The sequence below is a fragment of the Pocillopora damicornis genome, chromosome 2 (genome assembly GCF_964200805.1).
Source record: "Pocillopora damicornis chromosome 2, jaPocDami1.2, whole genome shotgun sequence".
Lineage (NCBI taxonomy): Eukaryota > Metazoa > Cnidaria > Anthozoa > Scleractinia > Pocilloporidae > Pocillopora > Pocillopora damicornis.
Window position 1 is genome coordinate 4,392,632 of NC_142671.1, and position 18,282 is coordinate 4,410,913.

The following is an 18,282-nucleotide window of genomic DNA, read 5'->3' on the forward strand; positions in this document are numbered from 1 at the left end:
ATTACCTATAAAGAGGAAAATATTAAAGAAAACTCGCTTTACATCAAAGAACAATAGGCAAACCTGGCCTATCAGGCTTCGTGCAACACGCTTTTCTAAAACTGCTGACTTAAACCTTCAAGGATAGATGTTTATTACAATGAAAGTGCATGAAAATGCGCAAAATTCGTTCAAGGCTGAAAAACTATTTAATAAATTGAAGTGAAACAAAATAATTTGTATTAACTCATTATATATGTATTCATGTTTAAAAACGAAACAGCGATGAATTTTAGGAGAAAAATGTTTATTTCTTGCACTAATTGCTGTAAATAGGGAAGATTAAAGGCGTGGGCTGTTTTCTTTCCTTCCTTTAGGCCTCCGCATGACGTTTCTGAAAAAAAAAAAAAAACACAACATCCTTGAACTTCTAAGTTAGAAGCGATTTAAATTTCAAAAAATTTCCTGCTCTACGAAAATAGGTCGTTAGCTCTGAACTGAAAAATGCTCTTCCATAGGGCTACCATCGGGGAGTATAAATTCAGTTGACTGCTGCAGTTCTAGCTTATAACTTAGCATTCTCGCTTCTTTTAGAGGTTCAAGTCTAAGTTGAATTTAACTTTCGTACAATGTCTCGTATTTTCCCATGTTCTTTCCGAATCTTTTTGTTCATCGCGTTGGTTTCTGAGAGTCAGACTTTGGCTCATCCCGTCACATTATTTAAAGGTTTGTGCCAGGTTATTCTTTTTCCATACTCAAAATTTATTATTTTTCTTGAAGTGCAGTAAGCGAGGTTGACGTTATGGCGTCAATTCTCGTCCTGTGTTCAGCTGAGTAGAGTTTCTGTGCAACCACGGTAATAGGGATTTTAATGTGTATGAACTTGGTTTTCCTTTGGTTTTTTGTCTTATCATCATTCTCGTCATTAATTTTCGAATGACTGCTTTTTTGTTTCTTAAGCTTAACATCTGGTTTTTGCCTGGATTAAAATCAACTTTAACTAGGTCATTTTTTTATTGCTTTTTTTTTTCAGTTTAACTTATCATGTGAATCTTTCATTCAACAGCTAATTGTGCTGAGCTTTTTATGGCTGGTAATAGAACCAGTGGTGTCTATACGATTGATCCTGATGGTTTAGGTGCCTTTGATGTGTACTGTAACCAGAGCACGGCTGGTGGTGGATGGGCAGTGATCCAGAGGAGACTGGACGGATCTGTCGATTTTAATCGTACTTGGTGCGACTACAAGCATGGCTTTGGTAACAAGAGTGGTGAGCATTGGCTGGGCCTGGACAAGATAAACCGCCTCACTTGGAGAACAAAAAACAAGCTACGAGTAGATCTGGAATTTGAAACAAATCAGGCAATTTATAAACCTTACGCCGAATATGACTTGTTCGCAGTTGAATCGGAATTGAAAAATTATTCCTTGATCATTGGTAGGATGTCTTCGGGTAAGTTATTTGCTAGTTCATAATTACTATGATTAGTTTAAAGTGAAGGAAAAAATCAGTTCATAAGCTAGATGTTTTACATCGAAAATTACCCTTACTGAATTTTGAACGGTATGTTACATCTTAAAAATAAGGCAATTGATGCAGTCGTGCACTTTGATCATCGGAGGGACTTCAAAATATATTTTTTTGTGGTAGGTCATAATTATTATGATCCATGGACTGAAGTAGTGTCTAAATTAATAAATCAATAAACCAGCTAGACTTTGAGGCGAGGAGATATTGAATGGTTAAAAATGATGTGACAGTCGAAATGATGATTAAGGTGAAGTTGATAGGTACGATGTTGATAAGTTATATTCAGCAAACACAAACACAAACACTAGGATAACTGCTCATACGTAAGTAACAGACTGGCGACTGTGCAATTGGCAACTTGCCTTTAGATAGACAGCCGATGTTTTTATTGGATGTTCACTTACCACAAATTTTCTTGAAGCCCCTGTATGCCGCGTAAAGAAAGCCAATACGGATCATTATGTAGACCCTCAAGGATATCCGATAATATGAGACTTAAGATTAAAAAAAAAAAAAAAAAAAAAAAAAAATCTGTAAAGTGCTTTTAAACATTTATGAGAAAATAATTCTATAAATGATTATTATTTTACTAAATTACGTTAATCATATACTTTTTCTTTGTCTCTCTCCGAGAAGGAGATGCCACGGATTCTTTTGATAGCAATAACCACGCCCAATTTTCAACAATAGATAAAATAAAATGTAACCCAAACTGCACTAAATCATTTGGCGCTTGGTGGTTTTCAAACGATCCATGTACCTGTGGTAACTCGAACCTCAATGGAAACTACAACCAAAAGAATGGTTTGAGATGGGATACCTGGGGTGAAAACCCAGATGCACTCATGACCAAAGCTGAAATGAAGATCAAGCCGGATTGCCCAGGAGAATAATTTATGAAAACTTTACGAAACCGTGTTTGAAAAGTTAACAATAAAATGTATTTGCAATGTATTATTTAATTTTTGTGTAACTCACTGGATGTGCGAAGTATGTTGAACCAAAGTGCGGAGAAGGTTATGGAACAACTAAGCCACACCAACTGAGCCGTGAAACCATTCTTGTCTACAGACATATCTTATTGGTTAGTGCGTATTGTGTGCCCTTCATATTTTCTTACTCTTCGAAATCGTGACGCGTCTCCAAGTGAAAAGAGGGTTTTTTCCCCGCCAAAATACCACACACCTGTTATTTTAACATTACTGTCATACGCGCTGAAACTTTGTATTCGGGCAGTCGGAGGAACACTTGATATCTTTTTCCACGTTGCGCACAGCGGACATATAAAAATTTCGGTCACCAATCAGACACAAGGAATATATTGTGTAATTCGTTGAAATACAACAATTAACAGAGACGAGGAAAACTGTACTTACACGAAATTATGCTAATTTGTACTGATAAAGGTTTTAAGTGCTTTTATGAACTTCTTTTTAAAAAGGGCTCAGGTCTTCTTTTACCAGAACATAACAGGTCGACACCCATCCTAAAGAGACAGGATGATTCGTTGTATTTAAGTCACAGCTAGTGTAATTTATGATGAAGTAAATACTTAAGCATGGACTCAGCATATAAATTATTTGAACGTGTTAGCCACATACCTTCACCATTCTTTCCTTTCTGGGAAAAAATGTAGTCAGAGTGATAGGAGTTATGATCCACCAAGAGAACACTGTAAGTAAGCATCCCATGCAGCAAACAGAACCTGAGGGTAACTTGAAAAAGTGTATTGTGATCGTCCAGATGAGTGTAGTCCGGAGAAGGATTGTTGTCGGTAGTGGTGACTGAGGTTTCATCATCAGTGTCAAGTGAATAGTTGTTGTCAGTCGAATGTTCTAAGTCCGGTTATTATAAACTGATTAGTCAGTTTTGCCCGGGTGTTTTTGGCTGCAAAACTCAAGTGGTGTAAGTCGGTTGTTCGTTTTTAATGTGAATTTCGTAAATCAGTCGTTTGCATGGTGCTTCTGGTGGTTGACACTTGTTGAGGGAGTCTTCTAAGTTTGTAAACCAGATCAGTCATCAGTCCATGATGTTCAGCGATGTGATTGTTGACATCACCTTTCCTCGTCGCTCGCTTGTGCTCAGTCAGTCTTGTTGTGAGGTTTCTGTCAGTCTCTTCGATATAGGATGCGTGGCAGTCATTTTAATTGACTTTACAAACCGTTCGTTTTCTCTTCCTCTGTTTGTCGTTGTCTCTTTACAATCACGGTACTGTTTGTAGTGTTTGACTTTGTACTGAAAGTAAGCAAAAGTTCCGTAAGTCCATTATGTCAGTAGTGGTAGAGGGTCGGTAGAACGTGGGATTGCAGTATCAATACATTCTAGTGCCATTTTAAGTGAAATACTTGTAAAATTAATTTCACATCAAATGACACTAGTTTGTAGTTGTCAGGTATTTGTACAGTCTTGGTGGCGTTAATAAAGTCCTCGGTGAATTGCAGCCGTCTGGATTTGTCGGTCAGCGGCTATGATATTGTCGTCAGATACTTGGATGGTTGGTGTGTAGGAGAACCACAGAAAGAAACAAAAGATCTCATCGGGAAACCAGGTTTGTGTAGTTTCGGCAGAACGTAAAGCTTCGGTGGCTGTGTTGCTGAGCACCTTAGTCGAGGGTTAGGATAGGGTTAACTGACTACTGAAAAATTTTAACTGAGAACTGACAAATCGTTTAAAATCTGAGTGACAACTAACATTGGTGGTGGGCTTCTACTGACATCTGACAAAAGACCAAATCGCCGAAATATCCTAAAAACTGGCTGTAAAGTAAGGACAGTTGATTTATTTTGTCCAATAAAAGTACGTTTTTTTATTAACTATCAGCAGGAGTACATCAGAGTGTCATATCTCGTTTAGAATTACCGCATGGACCATCCATATCAAGGTCATATGTTACATATCGGTTATACCGTTTCTGAAGTGAAAAAACGGCACAGGTTAAGGGAAACCACAGCAACCAACGGCCCCGAAGGAACTGTGTCTAATAAAACTCAAGTCTCACTTAAGCTTCTCGAAGAAGGAATGTACCGCCTGCACAACAGTATGGCTTCAATTAACAATGATTATCTTGAAGATGTATTGTGCTCATTATTCACAACAGTTGTGAACATACGCGCAGTTTCCCATTTTAAGCATGAGACCATCACCACATTGCAGTTTTCCCAAGACTTTGGAATGATTACCAAGGAGTCGGTGAAGAGAGTAACAAAATGGGCAGCCAATTATTTTACTCATGAAAAATCCTACTATCCTGTCCCTCTGACCAGCAAGAAGTTCGTAAATTTTACCTCTATGCGACGTCTACCTTCAGAAGAGATCAACACCGAGACTGAATGTGCTATGAAAGAATTTGTGGAGAAGTATCGTTCGTTGAGGCGAAGGACGGTTCAGGAAGAAACAACCAAAGACAAAGCAGGGGCTATACCACTGGCCGTCTACACGAAGCAACAAGATTCCATCAAAGTGGACTTGTTGGCGGAACTAGGGAACGACTTTAACACTGGAGATCAACCAGTAGGGCTCAGTAGCGACAAAGGAGGGTTCAAGCTACTTCGGAAGGTGGGAACGTGACAGATGTCACATTTGTTGAGGTGGCAGTTGCTCAGGTGCGAACATGTGCAGACCAATATGACACGGACTCAGAAAACTATTATTCTGACCGAGAGGATGAAGACATTTATCCAATTACGGTTTCTGGATCCGGGCGGCCAATTCGCGTTCATTTTCGCTTGGATTTCTAAGGTACGCTTACAGTGATTGTCTCTAACAGCCTAATTGAAAAGTGGACAAAAAAACATTGCTTTTGGATCATATCATCGAAACCAATCGCAATTCACGCATTGTAAAACAAAACTTAAAACCAAAATATTGTGTTAGAGGACTCTTTTCACGTTTGTTGTCTTTCTGACGATCTTCTCTCCAACATTTTGACCGGCTAAACGGTTGAAAAGGAATGTTTCAATGTTGCACACGGGCAAACAGAAGTTTATGTGCAGAAGAGTTGTACTTACTCAAACAACCTGAAAGTCACTGAGAAGATCTTGGAATTACTTCGTTCCAGAATTGAGAAAAAGGAGTTCTTGTTGTATCAATTTTCGACTTAGTTTTAGATGGAGTTTACGCTGTATGTTCCTTTTTAGCCAAAAATATGCTCGGAAAGTGATGATTAACTCGCCAAGTTAATAATAAGCAAATTAAAGATATTTTAGTTATAGAAGAATGTATTACCCTAAAAACATTTTATTGGTGAACGCGGTAACTGAAAAAATGACTGCCGGTGAAAGAATGAGATCGAGATAGTCTTTTGCGAATTTTTTTAGAGACTGAAGATATCAACACGAATTTTGATCGACTACCGATAGTTATATTAAATATGATTCCTATTTGTTACCTTTCGATCATAATCGAGCCAGACTTTCAATTAAAGTATCTAGCAAATCAATTATCAGAAGAAAAAGGTCTGATGATGAAAGAAATCCGACTGGCTCTCACGAAATCGTAATAAGCTTGTTTTTAATTGTTTTGTTTTTTTTTTGTTTTTTTAATTTCATGAACTGACAAGTTTTTAGTAATGTTCCTTCTTGCACTAACCACCACGTGCAATTAAAAAAATGATAAAAGAATTACAAGAACTGACAAAAAAAAAATGCGAAATCTTACCTTACAGTTCAGAGGTTTCGCGCTTAACCAGAATCCGTAGGGGTGAAACATTCTCTTTGGAAAACCTTCCATTGCAGCTTTCTTTTTTATGCCCATTCCAGTTCATAAAACAGAGCTGAACATTTTTGTTCCAGGTTTAATCACCAGAAACTGACGTACGAAGATCAGGTTACAAATAATAATTTATCTTGTATACGTTACGGTCACATCTCAACTTTAATTACTTGTCCTCTACAAAGAAACTACCGAACTGTATTTTAAACAAGCCCCTAAATTGAAAAAGATCCTTCGATATTTGAAAGTTGATTTTTATCCCATACCCCTCTGGGTCCCAGAGTCATCAAAGCTTTATATGTCTGATCGCCGTTTTTTAACGATTCCTGACTTGTTTCCTTGAAATCTTGAGATTCTCGTGTATTGAAAGTTTCAAGGATTTATTATTGTAAGTTCCTCCATTATCCCGTTTTCGTCTGGTTTGTTTCGTCCCTGTTCTTTCTTGTGAAGCAGTCGTGTCACTTCCTGTTGATGTCCAGTACAGGCACGTTCAGTCGTCTTGTTGTTGCAAAAGAGAACTTGTTGCTACGCAACAAAGAACAAAGGCGAATTGAACCGGAGGACAACTGAGTAAGAAACATCTCTTCCCGTCCCTTATACAATACTGAAACCATTTTTCCAAGTACCTGATTACAATACTAAAATCGCCGAACCACAGGTCCAGGCGTAAACCACGATCCACCGACAACGCCAAGACTGTACAGATACCTGTACAGACTACAAACTAGTGTCATTTAATGTGGAATCTCTTTTCACAAGTATTCCACTTTAACTGGCACTAGAATGTACTGAGACCGCAATACCACGATTTACCGAAGCTCGCAGTATCCTCGAGCTTTACTCTCGGAAAACTGTTCGCATCTCGGAACAGATAATGTCTGCCAACAAAAACCTATGCGTATTTTCGCGCTAAATGACGGCTATTGTTTATTCAGTGCACCAAAGCAGTGCATTTCTTAATGGATGTTATATAATTTTGGAAGCTTTAAGAAAAAAAAAAAACACGTTTTTAGCTCCAAAAACAATTGCACAACAAAAATCAGGATAAATACAAAAATAGCGAAATTACGGTACGATACTTCGCTTGCAGAACGGTAAAACAATTTTAAAAAGGAACAATTTTCTGCGATATAGTTCAATTATTTCTGCAATGATGAGTTCATTTATATAAAAAATCAGAGGGCTGGATATTTATTCCTTTTTGGGGATATAAGTATTTATTTCCTTCTTTGTATCTCTCAACAAGACGGATAAGATCTTTCTTTAACAGCATAGTTTGTAAATTCTACAAGACGAAAGATTCTATGATTATATGATTGTGACTAAAATCCTATGACTTTAAGCGCTGTCGCTTATCAGATTATTATAATGTAAAAAACTGAAAGTGACACAACTGAAGTTAGTTTTACGTTGTGAACTAAAATATCACTCGGGTTATGAACATAGTCTTTCTACATAAGCATGCTTTGACTCTAGTTCACTTCAAAACTGCCACTAATTTCATCCTCAGTGATGTTAATATATATCCTCTGAAATTGATGAATCAAAGAGAAGAAGATATTTCAGGTTAGATGCACGAGTGAAGCTTAGTAATGGAATAAATATATGATAATCATATAATAAGAGCAGATAGTAAAAACAATAGTAACAAGGCGGCAAATGAAAAAGAGGTATAAGAAAACTCATGAGATACTGCTAACTAGACAAGCAGTGATACACCGTTTGAACAATTCAGTAATTTGACCAATCTTTTATCTGAGTAATGCTTCTACTTATGTTATCTTCCTTTTGGGAGCAATTTGGCTATGAATATAATATACTTCGCCATTTGTACAAGGGAGAGTGTTTCAAAATTTGTCGCTGCTTCGTTGGTCTCATATGACTCTTCTCTAAATTATTGTAAGTCTACTCATTTGAACACTTAAAGATCTTTTTATGTAATCTTATCGAATCGAATTAATTTAGTACTTAACTGATAGAAATCGGAAAGAATGGAAGGAAGAGCTTAGGAATTGTCTAAATTTAATTTCACTCACCTTTACTTCTCGCAAGAAGTATGCCAGCTGATCTACGATGTCAGCAAACGAAGGTCTCATCAAAGGATCTTCGTTCCAACAAGATCTCATCAGCGTATATCTACAAATACGTTGCAGCATTCATTAATTTTTTGCAGCTATTTATTCATTTAACTCACTCAATCTGAACACAGCGAAACTGCAGAGCATCTAACAGCGACATATAAACTAGATGGAATTCCAAATCTAAGATGGCACAAACCCTTTACTAATTCCTCTCCCGGGTAAAATACTTCTAACAAATTGAATAATGTTGAAATTGTTAACTGATGGAATAAATGTAAACGTATAAAAACACATGCTTGAAAATGATCGAGAAGCTCACAGTTCTTCCGAGCATTGATGAGGACGTGACATCCGGTAGCCCGTAGAAAGCCGACTTACCAAGGCAAGTGGTGTTGGGATGTCAGGGTATGGTGAGTCACCTGATAAGCAAAATAACTAATAAGAGAGTTTGCTTAATAAAAGTAACTTGACCTTAATTGATTATAGAGTTTTAAGCTGTCTCTCCCTCTGACACATCTGTTGACATATAGCCAGTAAGCTCAAAATTGCAAAGGAAACCTGATAATGTTGTTCCTAGAATATTTAAACTTATTAAATTAATCCCTTTTGATCCATTGACTTATGGAATGGCATACTATTTAATTAATCTCCAAAAAATTGCCTAATTTTTTCCCCTTCAAAAAACCTCTCCCAGGCTATAAAACAAAGTTTTTCGGAACTCTTCAACCGATGTGAATTTGTACGCGTCATCCCATCCCATTTCCCATCATCAGCACTCACTTTTATATTGGCATTTCTATTTCATCAAATATTTAGTGACTTACCATAAGTTGCCATTTCCCAAAGTAGTATGCCAAACGACCACCTACAAACGGGCGAAAAAAACAAAGCAAAACAAGACAAAAAACACATTGATAGCTAAAAAGTAACGATTCATGACTTACCTTTAGTTCAGTTTGTACTTTCTGACGTTTGATTGACATGGGAACGAATTTGTCTAAAATTAATATTGTGATTACAAGTTGAAGAGCTTCGCGTAGCATTGTGGAACTTTCGGATTATTCAAACGTTTCGCGGGAAAATTAAGTCATTCAAGGTTTGTCACTCTTGATTGCTTTCTTTTTTTATAATTGTTGTAATTTTGGTATACAAAATCCCTGCTCAACATCGTTACAATTATTAATTTTCTTCGTTATTAGTAGTGAAACCAGGTTAGATTACCCTTTCCTCGGAGTATTGCGCTGCTGCATTAGAAGAGGAATGCATTTTCACGCATTTTTGGCCACATCTAAAAAGTGGCTGTTTAGCGGTTTTCATTAATTAGAACCCTTTGTTTTAGGGTGCACGTGTTAAGAAAATATAGAAAGGTTTATGGTCTTATCAAGAGCGTGGGACAAAGAAAAAATTCCCGATGGGTCGTAACCCAGGGCTGAGGTTCGATTCCTCATGGGGATAGGAATTTTTTTACCGAGCTTAAAACTTGCCGTCCTTCCTATTCTATTTGAAAATGTACAGCTGAAAACAAACAAACAAACAAAAAACAACAACGACCACTAACAATTATAGTTGAAAGTGTCTGAGAGTCATTAATTATCATGCTTTGGCACCGAACACTACTTATTTTTGACGATGGCTTTTCAGACAAAGCGATCAAACCTGACTTGGAAAAATCCTACAACGGTTTTGTTCCAAGATACTCTACGTTTGCATCGGGTGTATAACAACTTTGTATACTACTTTTCGTGTCACTTACACATCGCTCTTGGATGTATAAACTCGATCTCGCAGAGATTCTAAAGACGACCATCTCCATGGAACTTTACCCTGTGAAAATGGGAGTTGTGCATGATCTTCTAACATTAACTTGTATAAACTGGAATTAACAAGCCAACGAGTCACTACGCCAACCTGAGGATTTTCTATCCGTTTGGTTGAATGTTAGTTACACCATATCATAAATAAGGTAATCCAAATAAATTGTGGCAGGATATATATGGGGCCATTTGTCTGTCTGGTTTAGAGTGAAAGAATTTAATACAGCCAGTATTGGTAAAAGGAGCTGGAAAAGTAACAATTAATGATACGATACTTACATATGAGGTTTTGATGTATAATCCATCCTCTGTGATTTCCCTTGCTAATCCAAAGTCTCCGACTTTTGCCACCATGTTTGGACCGATTAAAACATTTCTCGCGGTAAGGTCGCGGTGAATGCACTAAAAAAAAAGTTGCCTTATCGATTCTCTATCGTGCAAATATTATCGGAAAGCAAATAACTGAGTTAAAATATCATCAAGAGCTTCGTTAGGAAAAGATCTGGCTAACCTTCTGCTCTTCTAAATGGTTCATTCCGAGGGCCACCTGTAGAGCAATTTTGAGCAGCTGTCGGTCATTCAGCTTACAGTGTACATTCGCATATTCGTTACTTCCGTCACCCTTGCACCTCAAAAAGCTTTCAAGGCTACCACCATGGACCAATTCGGTGACGACAAGAATTGTCTCTGAGGAAAGAAAAGTTGGCTATCAGGAGCAAATTTGCTGATGCAAATTGATGGGAACTCGACGACGTGAGAAAGTAGCCTCAAACCAACTACCAGCATACACGTTAGGGAGTACTGTGGGTTGGCCGCAACAGTTTTGCATGCAAATATAACCAGGATATCCTTTTTTTCGTAGATTAGTAAGAATGTTATTTGGATAGTTGAAATAAACCTCACCTCCTTGAACCCATGTTCCAATTAGGTTGACAATGTTGAGATGTCGTCCAGCCTGTTTCAACGTTCTTATCTCATTCAGTAACGCGGCTTTCGCAAGTGTGCATGCATTACCTAAAATAAAATGATAGACAAATGTGATAATTATTCATAAGTTGGTCACGTTGTGTTGTACGTAGAATGCAAAGAAAACGAAGAATACTGAGAATACTCTGCCAATCTAAACACCTTGCTACAGAAATTACGTTAAAGAATTCAGATTGTAATTGGGTAACATACAATTGTCCAAAAAGTACGTATAATCGCATTATATTCGTTATCCGCCCACACTACCGAGAAAATAATAACTGAGAAAATAATTAAGCCAATAGGATAAGACCCTTATGCATACCTTTCAACTTCTTTACTGCAACATCAGTAGTGCTGCCATTCCTTTCACCATAGCGACCTTTGTAAACGATTCCATATTCTCCTTCACCTAGTACCTCATCGAGTACTTCGAGAGTACCTCGGTCTTTTTCGCTCTCCTCTATCTCAATGAAGAGAGATGTTTGTATTTCGTCGCTATCTTTGTCACTTTCCATCCCACTGTCTTGATACGAAATAATGTTGACATCACAGTGACTACAGCCTTCTTCGGCACTTTGATGACCATTTCGTGAGTTAAACAACTCTTCTGCATAGCCTTTTTGATCAAAGATGGAATTTGGGAAATGTTTATCTCCGACATCTAGTGGAGTCGGAGTCCTTTCCTCGGACGATACTCTCGGTATCGATTCAACTCTCCAGTCGTCATGCGTATGCTTTTTCTTGTTTAGCTGCATATTGCTATTTTCAACAACTAACGACGAAGTGACAGTATTTACCTCTAAAAGCTCACTTTCTTCCGTATCAGCATTTATATCGTTTAGTATCACCTCAGCCAAATCTTTGTTGTCTATGCAGGCCACATAGATCTCTTCCGCACCTCCATTTCCCTGATGTTGATACAGACAGAAGTGCAACATATTCAATTGAAAGCAGTTTTAAGGTGTTAGACATCGTTACGTTAGTGCCCTGACGATCGAAAGGCCTAAATTCTCAGAACAAAAAGAATAGTTTATTCTCCACTTTGAGTATTCTTGCGAATTTTATTTAACAGCGATTAATGGTTGGATTATTATTTATAATTGGAAAAACAGTTTTGTGGGCGTTTGATCAGGTTAACTTTTAGTTGCTATGAAGTTCAATTGTAATAATAAGTGCTACCTCATGATTTCTTCTTGCACGTCGATACAAAAACGCCATAATGCATCCGCCCATGAATGCAATTATTGCACCACCACACACTCCAAGCGTAGTAAGCAGGGGAACAGAACGTCGTTGTTCCTTTATTGGCGGTGCTGTAGTTGAAGAAGCTTGTCGAAATAAGAAGAACAATTTAAAAAAACAGTGAGATAACACTGGATGGACCTATCGAGCGCATCATATGGTGCTGCTGGTCGTTTTTTCTCATAGCGTGAGAAACTGAAACCTGATTATCAGCCAGCTACGATTTGCATAAAGCGAGGAAATATTAAATTTCCACTTTTATTTAATTTCTTAGTTGGTAAAAATGATGTTTTTCTTCAATTTAGATCGAGTAAAATCTCATACTGAGTTCTGCTACATGATTGCCCCACGAGGAAAATGAATGCAAAGCGTTATATCAACATGCAACCTCACCCAACTTTTAATGAACAGGAACGTGAGATTTGGAAGCTATTTCCCCAGCGCTGCTCTTCGTGATACATGTGACCAGTATTCAATTGAACTGTTCTAAAACACTTCCTATAAGTGCCTTTTGAAAGCATTTCTTTCAAGTACTTTCATAACCTTCCCAGAAGAAATTGTCGTTTCACAATAAGATTTAATGCCAAGATAAGAAACAGAGCATATGTCTCACCTAGATCCTTTGTGGACAAGAATGCCGGCTTTGATGCTTTTTCTCCCGCGCTGTTATTTGCAAAGCAGTAATATTTCCCATCATCTTCCCTCTTTACACCCTTTATTACCAGCTGGCTATGAATTTGCTCGTCGTCGAGGAAAATCTCAGCTACTTTAGTCCAGTTGTTAGATTGTACAGCAAGTGCGTCATCGTTCTTTATCCATGTGATAGACGGCATGGGATAACCTTTGGCGGCGCAGTCAAAGGTTGCGTTGAAACCAGCGTCAACAGTTTGGTTCTTAGGATCCTCAACAATTTCTGGTGCCAGGGAAGCTTACACCGGCAATTTCAGATGACGATGGATATTTTTTTTGAAGAAAGAAAGCAAAATTTTGAGAAGCCGTCAGTGAATAAGGAGTAAGTAAAGCAGGGAAGGTAGGTAATTAAGGAAAACGCTAAAGGGATAAAAAGAGCTTCGTCACGGTAAAGACATCTGGAAATAGTAAGCCCACGCCTTATAGAAGTTCTATCATGTCCTATCGATTTTGCTCATGCTTCTCTCTTTCTTCTCTCCATGTTACTTATCCACGAAAAAGTGCACACTTTAGTGTTTTCCATCTAGAGGTTATTAGCACCAACCAACAAAGAGCACTTTGACTTCTCTTAGGTCTGGTAGCTAGTCCATGGAAGATAAATACCAATACGCAGCAATTTTTAGTACGCACAAATCAGTGCGCAAACCGCTTGTTACCACGTTTTCCACTTTACCTCAGTGTTATATTTAATATGAAATATTTTCAAGAAGCTGATTTAAATGGCGGGGTTGTGAGAAAATGAAAAAGAAATCCCAGTATGGTACGGGTACCATTTGGGAAAATGTTGCTTTATTTTCAGTTTATACGCTATTATAAAGAAGATATGCGATTTTTTTCGTAAGGCGAGAGCGAATTAGAGAAATAAACAGATGAAAGTTTTTAGAGCAGGCCGTGAGATAACTCGTGGGTTTCGTAAGCAATGAATCATTCCGTATTACTCATCAAGTGTAATGCTGTTTCGAAAATGAAATTTATTCCTCTTCTAATTATCACTATAGAACTTTGACTGTGGCCAGGCAGTATGATTAAAAATCAGCAAATTAGAATGAGCTTTATGCTGGCACCACATTTGCTAATTTACTTTATTATGAAATTTCTACGCAAATGTGTGCTCACAAACAATACCTTATCATACAATTTAACTCATGCCATCTCTTGCTTTATTGCTTCTCGAGGAGATTACTTTATACGTTTTGCCTACCTTGCAGCTCAATTTCGACAACTTTTTGCGTGCAATATCCCCCATAATCATTCTGAGCCTCACAAGTGTAGTTTCCAAACTGTTCCATAGTCAACCTCTTGAGCATTAATATGCAGTGTAGCTCTTTGACTCTTGGTGTACTCTGCAGGCATTTGTCTCCAACTGGGCTACCCTGAGGATCATACCACTGAATATACTTGGTCCATTTCCTAGGATATAGCTGGTGGTCCTTCCTTGGCCACGCTATGCAAGTCAAGTTAATATCTGCACCTACTCTTAATGTGCGGTTTGGCGGACTTGAGAAGATATCCATTTCAGGTATCACTAGACGTAAAAGTTAAAAAAAAATTGATTAAATGCGTAATCCTCGAGGTAACCTAAATCAATCATAACGATGATTCAATCAATAAATTCATTACAAAAATTTATTTGTGGATCAAGTATGTAACTTAAGATTTGTAAACAAAAATGCAGTTGCTACTAACCAGTTTTACTATTGCATCTGTTGCTCATTTCCTCGGATGAAAGGTTGCTTATAGCACTGGTAACAAGAAACAGCATGAAGAAGTTGCCAGCGTTTCCAAGCCAATGTGTGTTTAGCATTCTGGTCATTAAATGTTCGTCCACTTCCTCATAAAACAGTTACCTAAATGTAAAATCGTCTGTTTGCTATGGCATGATGTAAAACGTCTTTTTTAAAACCAAAGCGGGCAGCAGGTGATGGAAACTTTTCTCTTCATCAACAGATTAATTGTCAAGTTATTACCAAACTTCCATAGGGAAAATGAGCCGAAGTGCAAAATGATAGGCGAGGGAGAGGGTTAAACCTGCTTTTGAGGATGTGGCTTTATCATTATTACTATTATCAGACTTATTATCATTACTTTTACCATCATCATCATAATGATAGCTATCATCATCATTATTATTATTATTATTATAACTATTATTATCATCATTATTATTGTATGCATTTTGGCATATGAGTCAATTTTAAAGAGGCCGTGATAGCAGTTGCTATTTCTATTAACCGAGCAAAAATAATCCCATTATTTTCTCCAACTGGTCCAAAAAGCTTAAAAGAATAGAAGCATGAGACCTTATCTCAGAAAGTCGATGTTTTGTGACCAAGAAGATGCAATGAACAAAAAAGACAACCAGATGGCTTATAAGTTGTCTCACGTAAAATGTCATATCTTGTTTCCTACGCAACCGATGCTCACGAAACCTGACCTGAATGTAAATTGAAGATCTGAGTAAAGCCTCATGAAAACAGCAGGTGAGAATTTTTCATAAAAGACTGAAGGGAAAAACGTTAAAGAAATGAGAAAACCTCATTCACTTACCTTGTTATATTTTTATGATTGTTGTTGATTTTTTAATTTTTATTTTTGACAAAAAGTCATTTCCCACAGAATAATTTAAGTGAGTCTTGCAAAAGCTTAAGATGTTCTTCTTTTGAAGAAATGTGAAGCTTCTCACGGATCACTCAAATTGCCGAATCTCCATGAGTTTTGGCACTTGGAGACAGCTTCGGTGAGTTTTCGCGAGCATAAAGTATTTTAAAATTAAAAAAATTAATAAATTGTGAAAGTCGTTATGAGAAAAAGATCATTCAACCCACCTCCAGTCTTTTGCTTGCCACAGCAGACAAGACGAAATGTGAATATATTCAACTTTCTTACGTTGGAATAAACATAAAGGAAACAGGTGTTTTTGCCTACATATGTCACAATGTAGATCTTTTTCGATCCAATAGTATACCTTGAAGCTATATTTCAACCTAGGCCATGCTAAGAGACCATTTAGGCCTCCATTTATGTCCATTAAACATGTAAGAGTGTGTTAAATGATTCTCAAGGTTTGGTAGCAACTGCGATAGACATATCTTCCTAATTGCAACCCAAGTTTAAAATTTATGACCCAAAAAAAAACGTATAAATGATATAGCTTATCGTGCGTCATGAGGCATCTAAACTGGCCAGACTTATGAATAATTTTGTGACACCGAATGCGACTTTTTATTTCTATAAGTTCATAAAAAATTTTGGATAAAACATAATTATGATCAAATAAATGGTCCTTTTCGCAGATTTTACAGAAGAGCCAAGCTGTTTTGGCGGGAACTTTGCACATCGATCATTATCCCCCGGCAGTTAGTTTTCAACATTTGGGGTTTCTACTTAGCTGACATGCTCTTAAAGCAGATAAAATTATAAAGGGTCGTGAGGGTTTTTATCCTAACCAAACTTTTCTTTCCGTCGGTTTTATTGCCTTACAAAGAAACACTTCGAATGACTCATTTTTTCGAGGAGTTAACAAGAACGAACACGAATTTCAAAATGGCGGCTTTTTAACGTTTGCCTCATATTTAATCAAGGAATCAATCTCAATAAAATGGAGTTCAAAGAAACTCTCCATAAAAGTAGTGACAAATTTTCTGTTTTGATAAGATGATTGAAAATAAACTTCTGGGATTGGTTGCTTCAAGGTAAAAAATGCTATAAATCGCCTTCGGCGTAAAGATGATAATTCATCGTAATGTTGACATCGTGAATATGAAAGCGATCTTTGTGCTAATGAACACTACTTAAGCAGTAGTGGAAATAAGGCCTAAAAAACTGCACGGGAATTTGAACCCATGACCTCTGCGATAACGATGCAATGCTCTACCAACTGAGCTTACAGGCAAACTGGGAGCTTGTCGTTATTTTGGTTCCGAACAAACCCATGAAGTGATGAATAAATGAATGTTATTCGCCAGCTGAGAGGTCCGTATTGGGAAAAACTGTGCCCGAGGTCTTTACTACCACCCTCGGCACGTTTTTTTGCAATACGGACCGACCTAGGCTGGTGGATAGCATTTTTGTATTTTTCTAAGACTGAACGAAATACTTGCAAAAGAACCCGAATGATTTAGGCTGTAATAATGGCAAGGTCCTCTTTAAACTGAACAATTTTTTAGTAAGTAAATGACAGTAGAAAGAGAGGTAATGCAAATTAAACAGAGAGGTTTCATTGAAAATTTTTTATTTATGTAACAGATAAAGGTGATTCAGAAGGCTTCCGTACAAACTTTTTTTTTTTTAACAAGTACATGTCACAATCTGACACATGTCAATTAGAGAGCGCGTAAGAAAAAAAATTCAGACAAACGATACTACGGTTTGGCAAACAAACTCAAGTTTAATGACTCTCACGACGATTTTTCTTTCAAACACATTCAATGTTCTTACGGAAATTATTATTCACTTCCATTGATAATAAGTGTACGAAGAGTACCTCTGCTCAGACAGTAAATGGCAAAGAAAGTTATTGTAGGTAACTTAATCGATAAGTTTTGAAGTTGCGGGAGTTTGCTCGTTTGTTTGCTGCAATGGCGCATGTAAATCTGACCTCTTTTCTCAAAAACACCAAAATCAAATGAGAAATTTTAACTAGACCCAAGGGGAATTTAATGCGGCTCTTTTTCCTTGAATTAATTCGGTTTTTGTTATGCAGTTACTGTACAAATGATGAAAGTGAACAAACTTGCGAAGACTTACCGAGAGAGTATTTGTCGTGTTTTTACAAGACTGAAAACTTTGCTCACCGTTCCAAAAATTGTTTGAGAGAATTTAGATATCAAATGAATGAAAGTTCCATCGATTTATTCAATTGAACACAACGATTTCAATGTGACTGTAAGATGACCATTGCAAAAATGCATAACCTTACTCGTGCGCATGCATCCAAGATATAAGTTCTTATCGCACTGCGCAAGCCCGTAGAGGCTATTGTGACATCGTTGCAAACACAAGTATCTCAAAATTTTAACTCTCTGAGTTACGTTTTGAGAAGGATTAAAGTTAACCGTAAACTTATCTTAGGCCACGTGTCAACTCCTTTAAAGACACATTTGCTACCAAAAATTCATTTCGAGAACAAGTTCTTGCTGGCAAACATAGTGATTTGAGAGAAAGAAAAGAGAGGAATAATAAGTTATTAATCGACTTGATTGACTTATAAAATACTTTGCTTGAACATACTGCCCAGCCGGCGAAAAAATAGATATATTTAAGAAAA

At 37.2% G+C, this 18,282-nt stretch overlaps 2 protein-coding genes across 6 annotated transcripts; one reads left to right on the plus strand and one right to left on the minus strand.

Annotated features, from left to right (window-relative positions):
- Positions 1–93: 93 nt before the first annotated feature.
- On the minus strand, positions 94–16,023 carry LOC113683193 (fibroblast growth factor receptor 2-like). 5 transcript variants are annotated; one of them, XR_016183888.1, is made up of 15 exons: positions 15,842–16,023; positions 14,703–14,863; positions 14,218–14,541; positions 12,940–13,254; positions 12,264–12,412; positions 11,407–11,992; positions 11,019–11,129; positions 10,627–10,802; positions 10,395–10,517; positions 10,055–10,125; positions 9,126–9,166; positions 8,621–8,720; positions 8,257–8,356; positions 1,915–3,745; positions 94–1,320 (listed from the first exon to the last, which is right to left on the minus strand). XR_016183888.1 is itself a non-coding variant. In XM_089197173.1 (14 exons), exons 2-14 carry the CDS (start codon positions 14,827–14,829, stop codon positions 3,596–3,598), a joined length of 2,373 nt encoding a protein of 790 aa, XP_089053299.1. In that variant the 5' UTR covers positions 14,830–14,863; positions 15,842–16,023; the 3' UTR covers positions 94–3,595. The 5 variants fall into 5 exon arrangements, 4 of the variants coding, with proteins under 4 accessions (XP_089053299.1, XP_089053302.1, XP_089053300.1 ...); XM_089197173.1 differs by having other exon boundaries at positions 94–3,745; XM_089197176.1 differs by lacking the exon at positions 94–1,320 and having other exon boundaries at positions 3,611–3,745; positions 8,680–8,720; positions 15,842–16,022.
- LOC149049612 (ficolin-2-like) lies at positions 609–2,403 on the plus strand. The gene is made up of 3 exons (XM_089198416.1): positions 609–705; positions 1,046–1,432; positions 2,147–2,403. The coding sequence occupies exons 1-3, from the start codon at positions 609–611 to the stop codon at positions 2,401–2,403; spliced, it is 741 nt and encodes a 246-aa protein (XP_089054542.1).
- Positions 16,024–18,282: the final 2,259 nt, after the last annotated feature.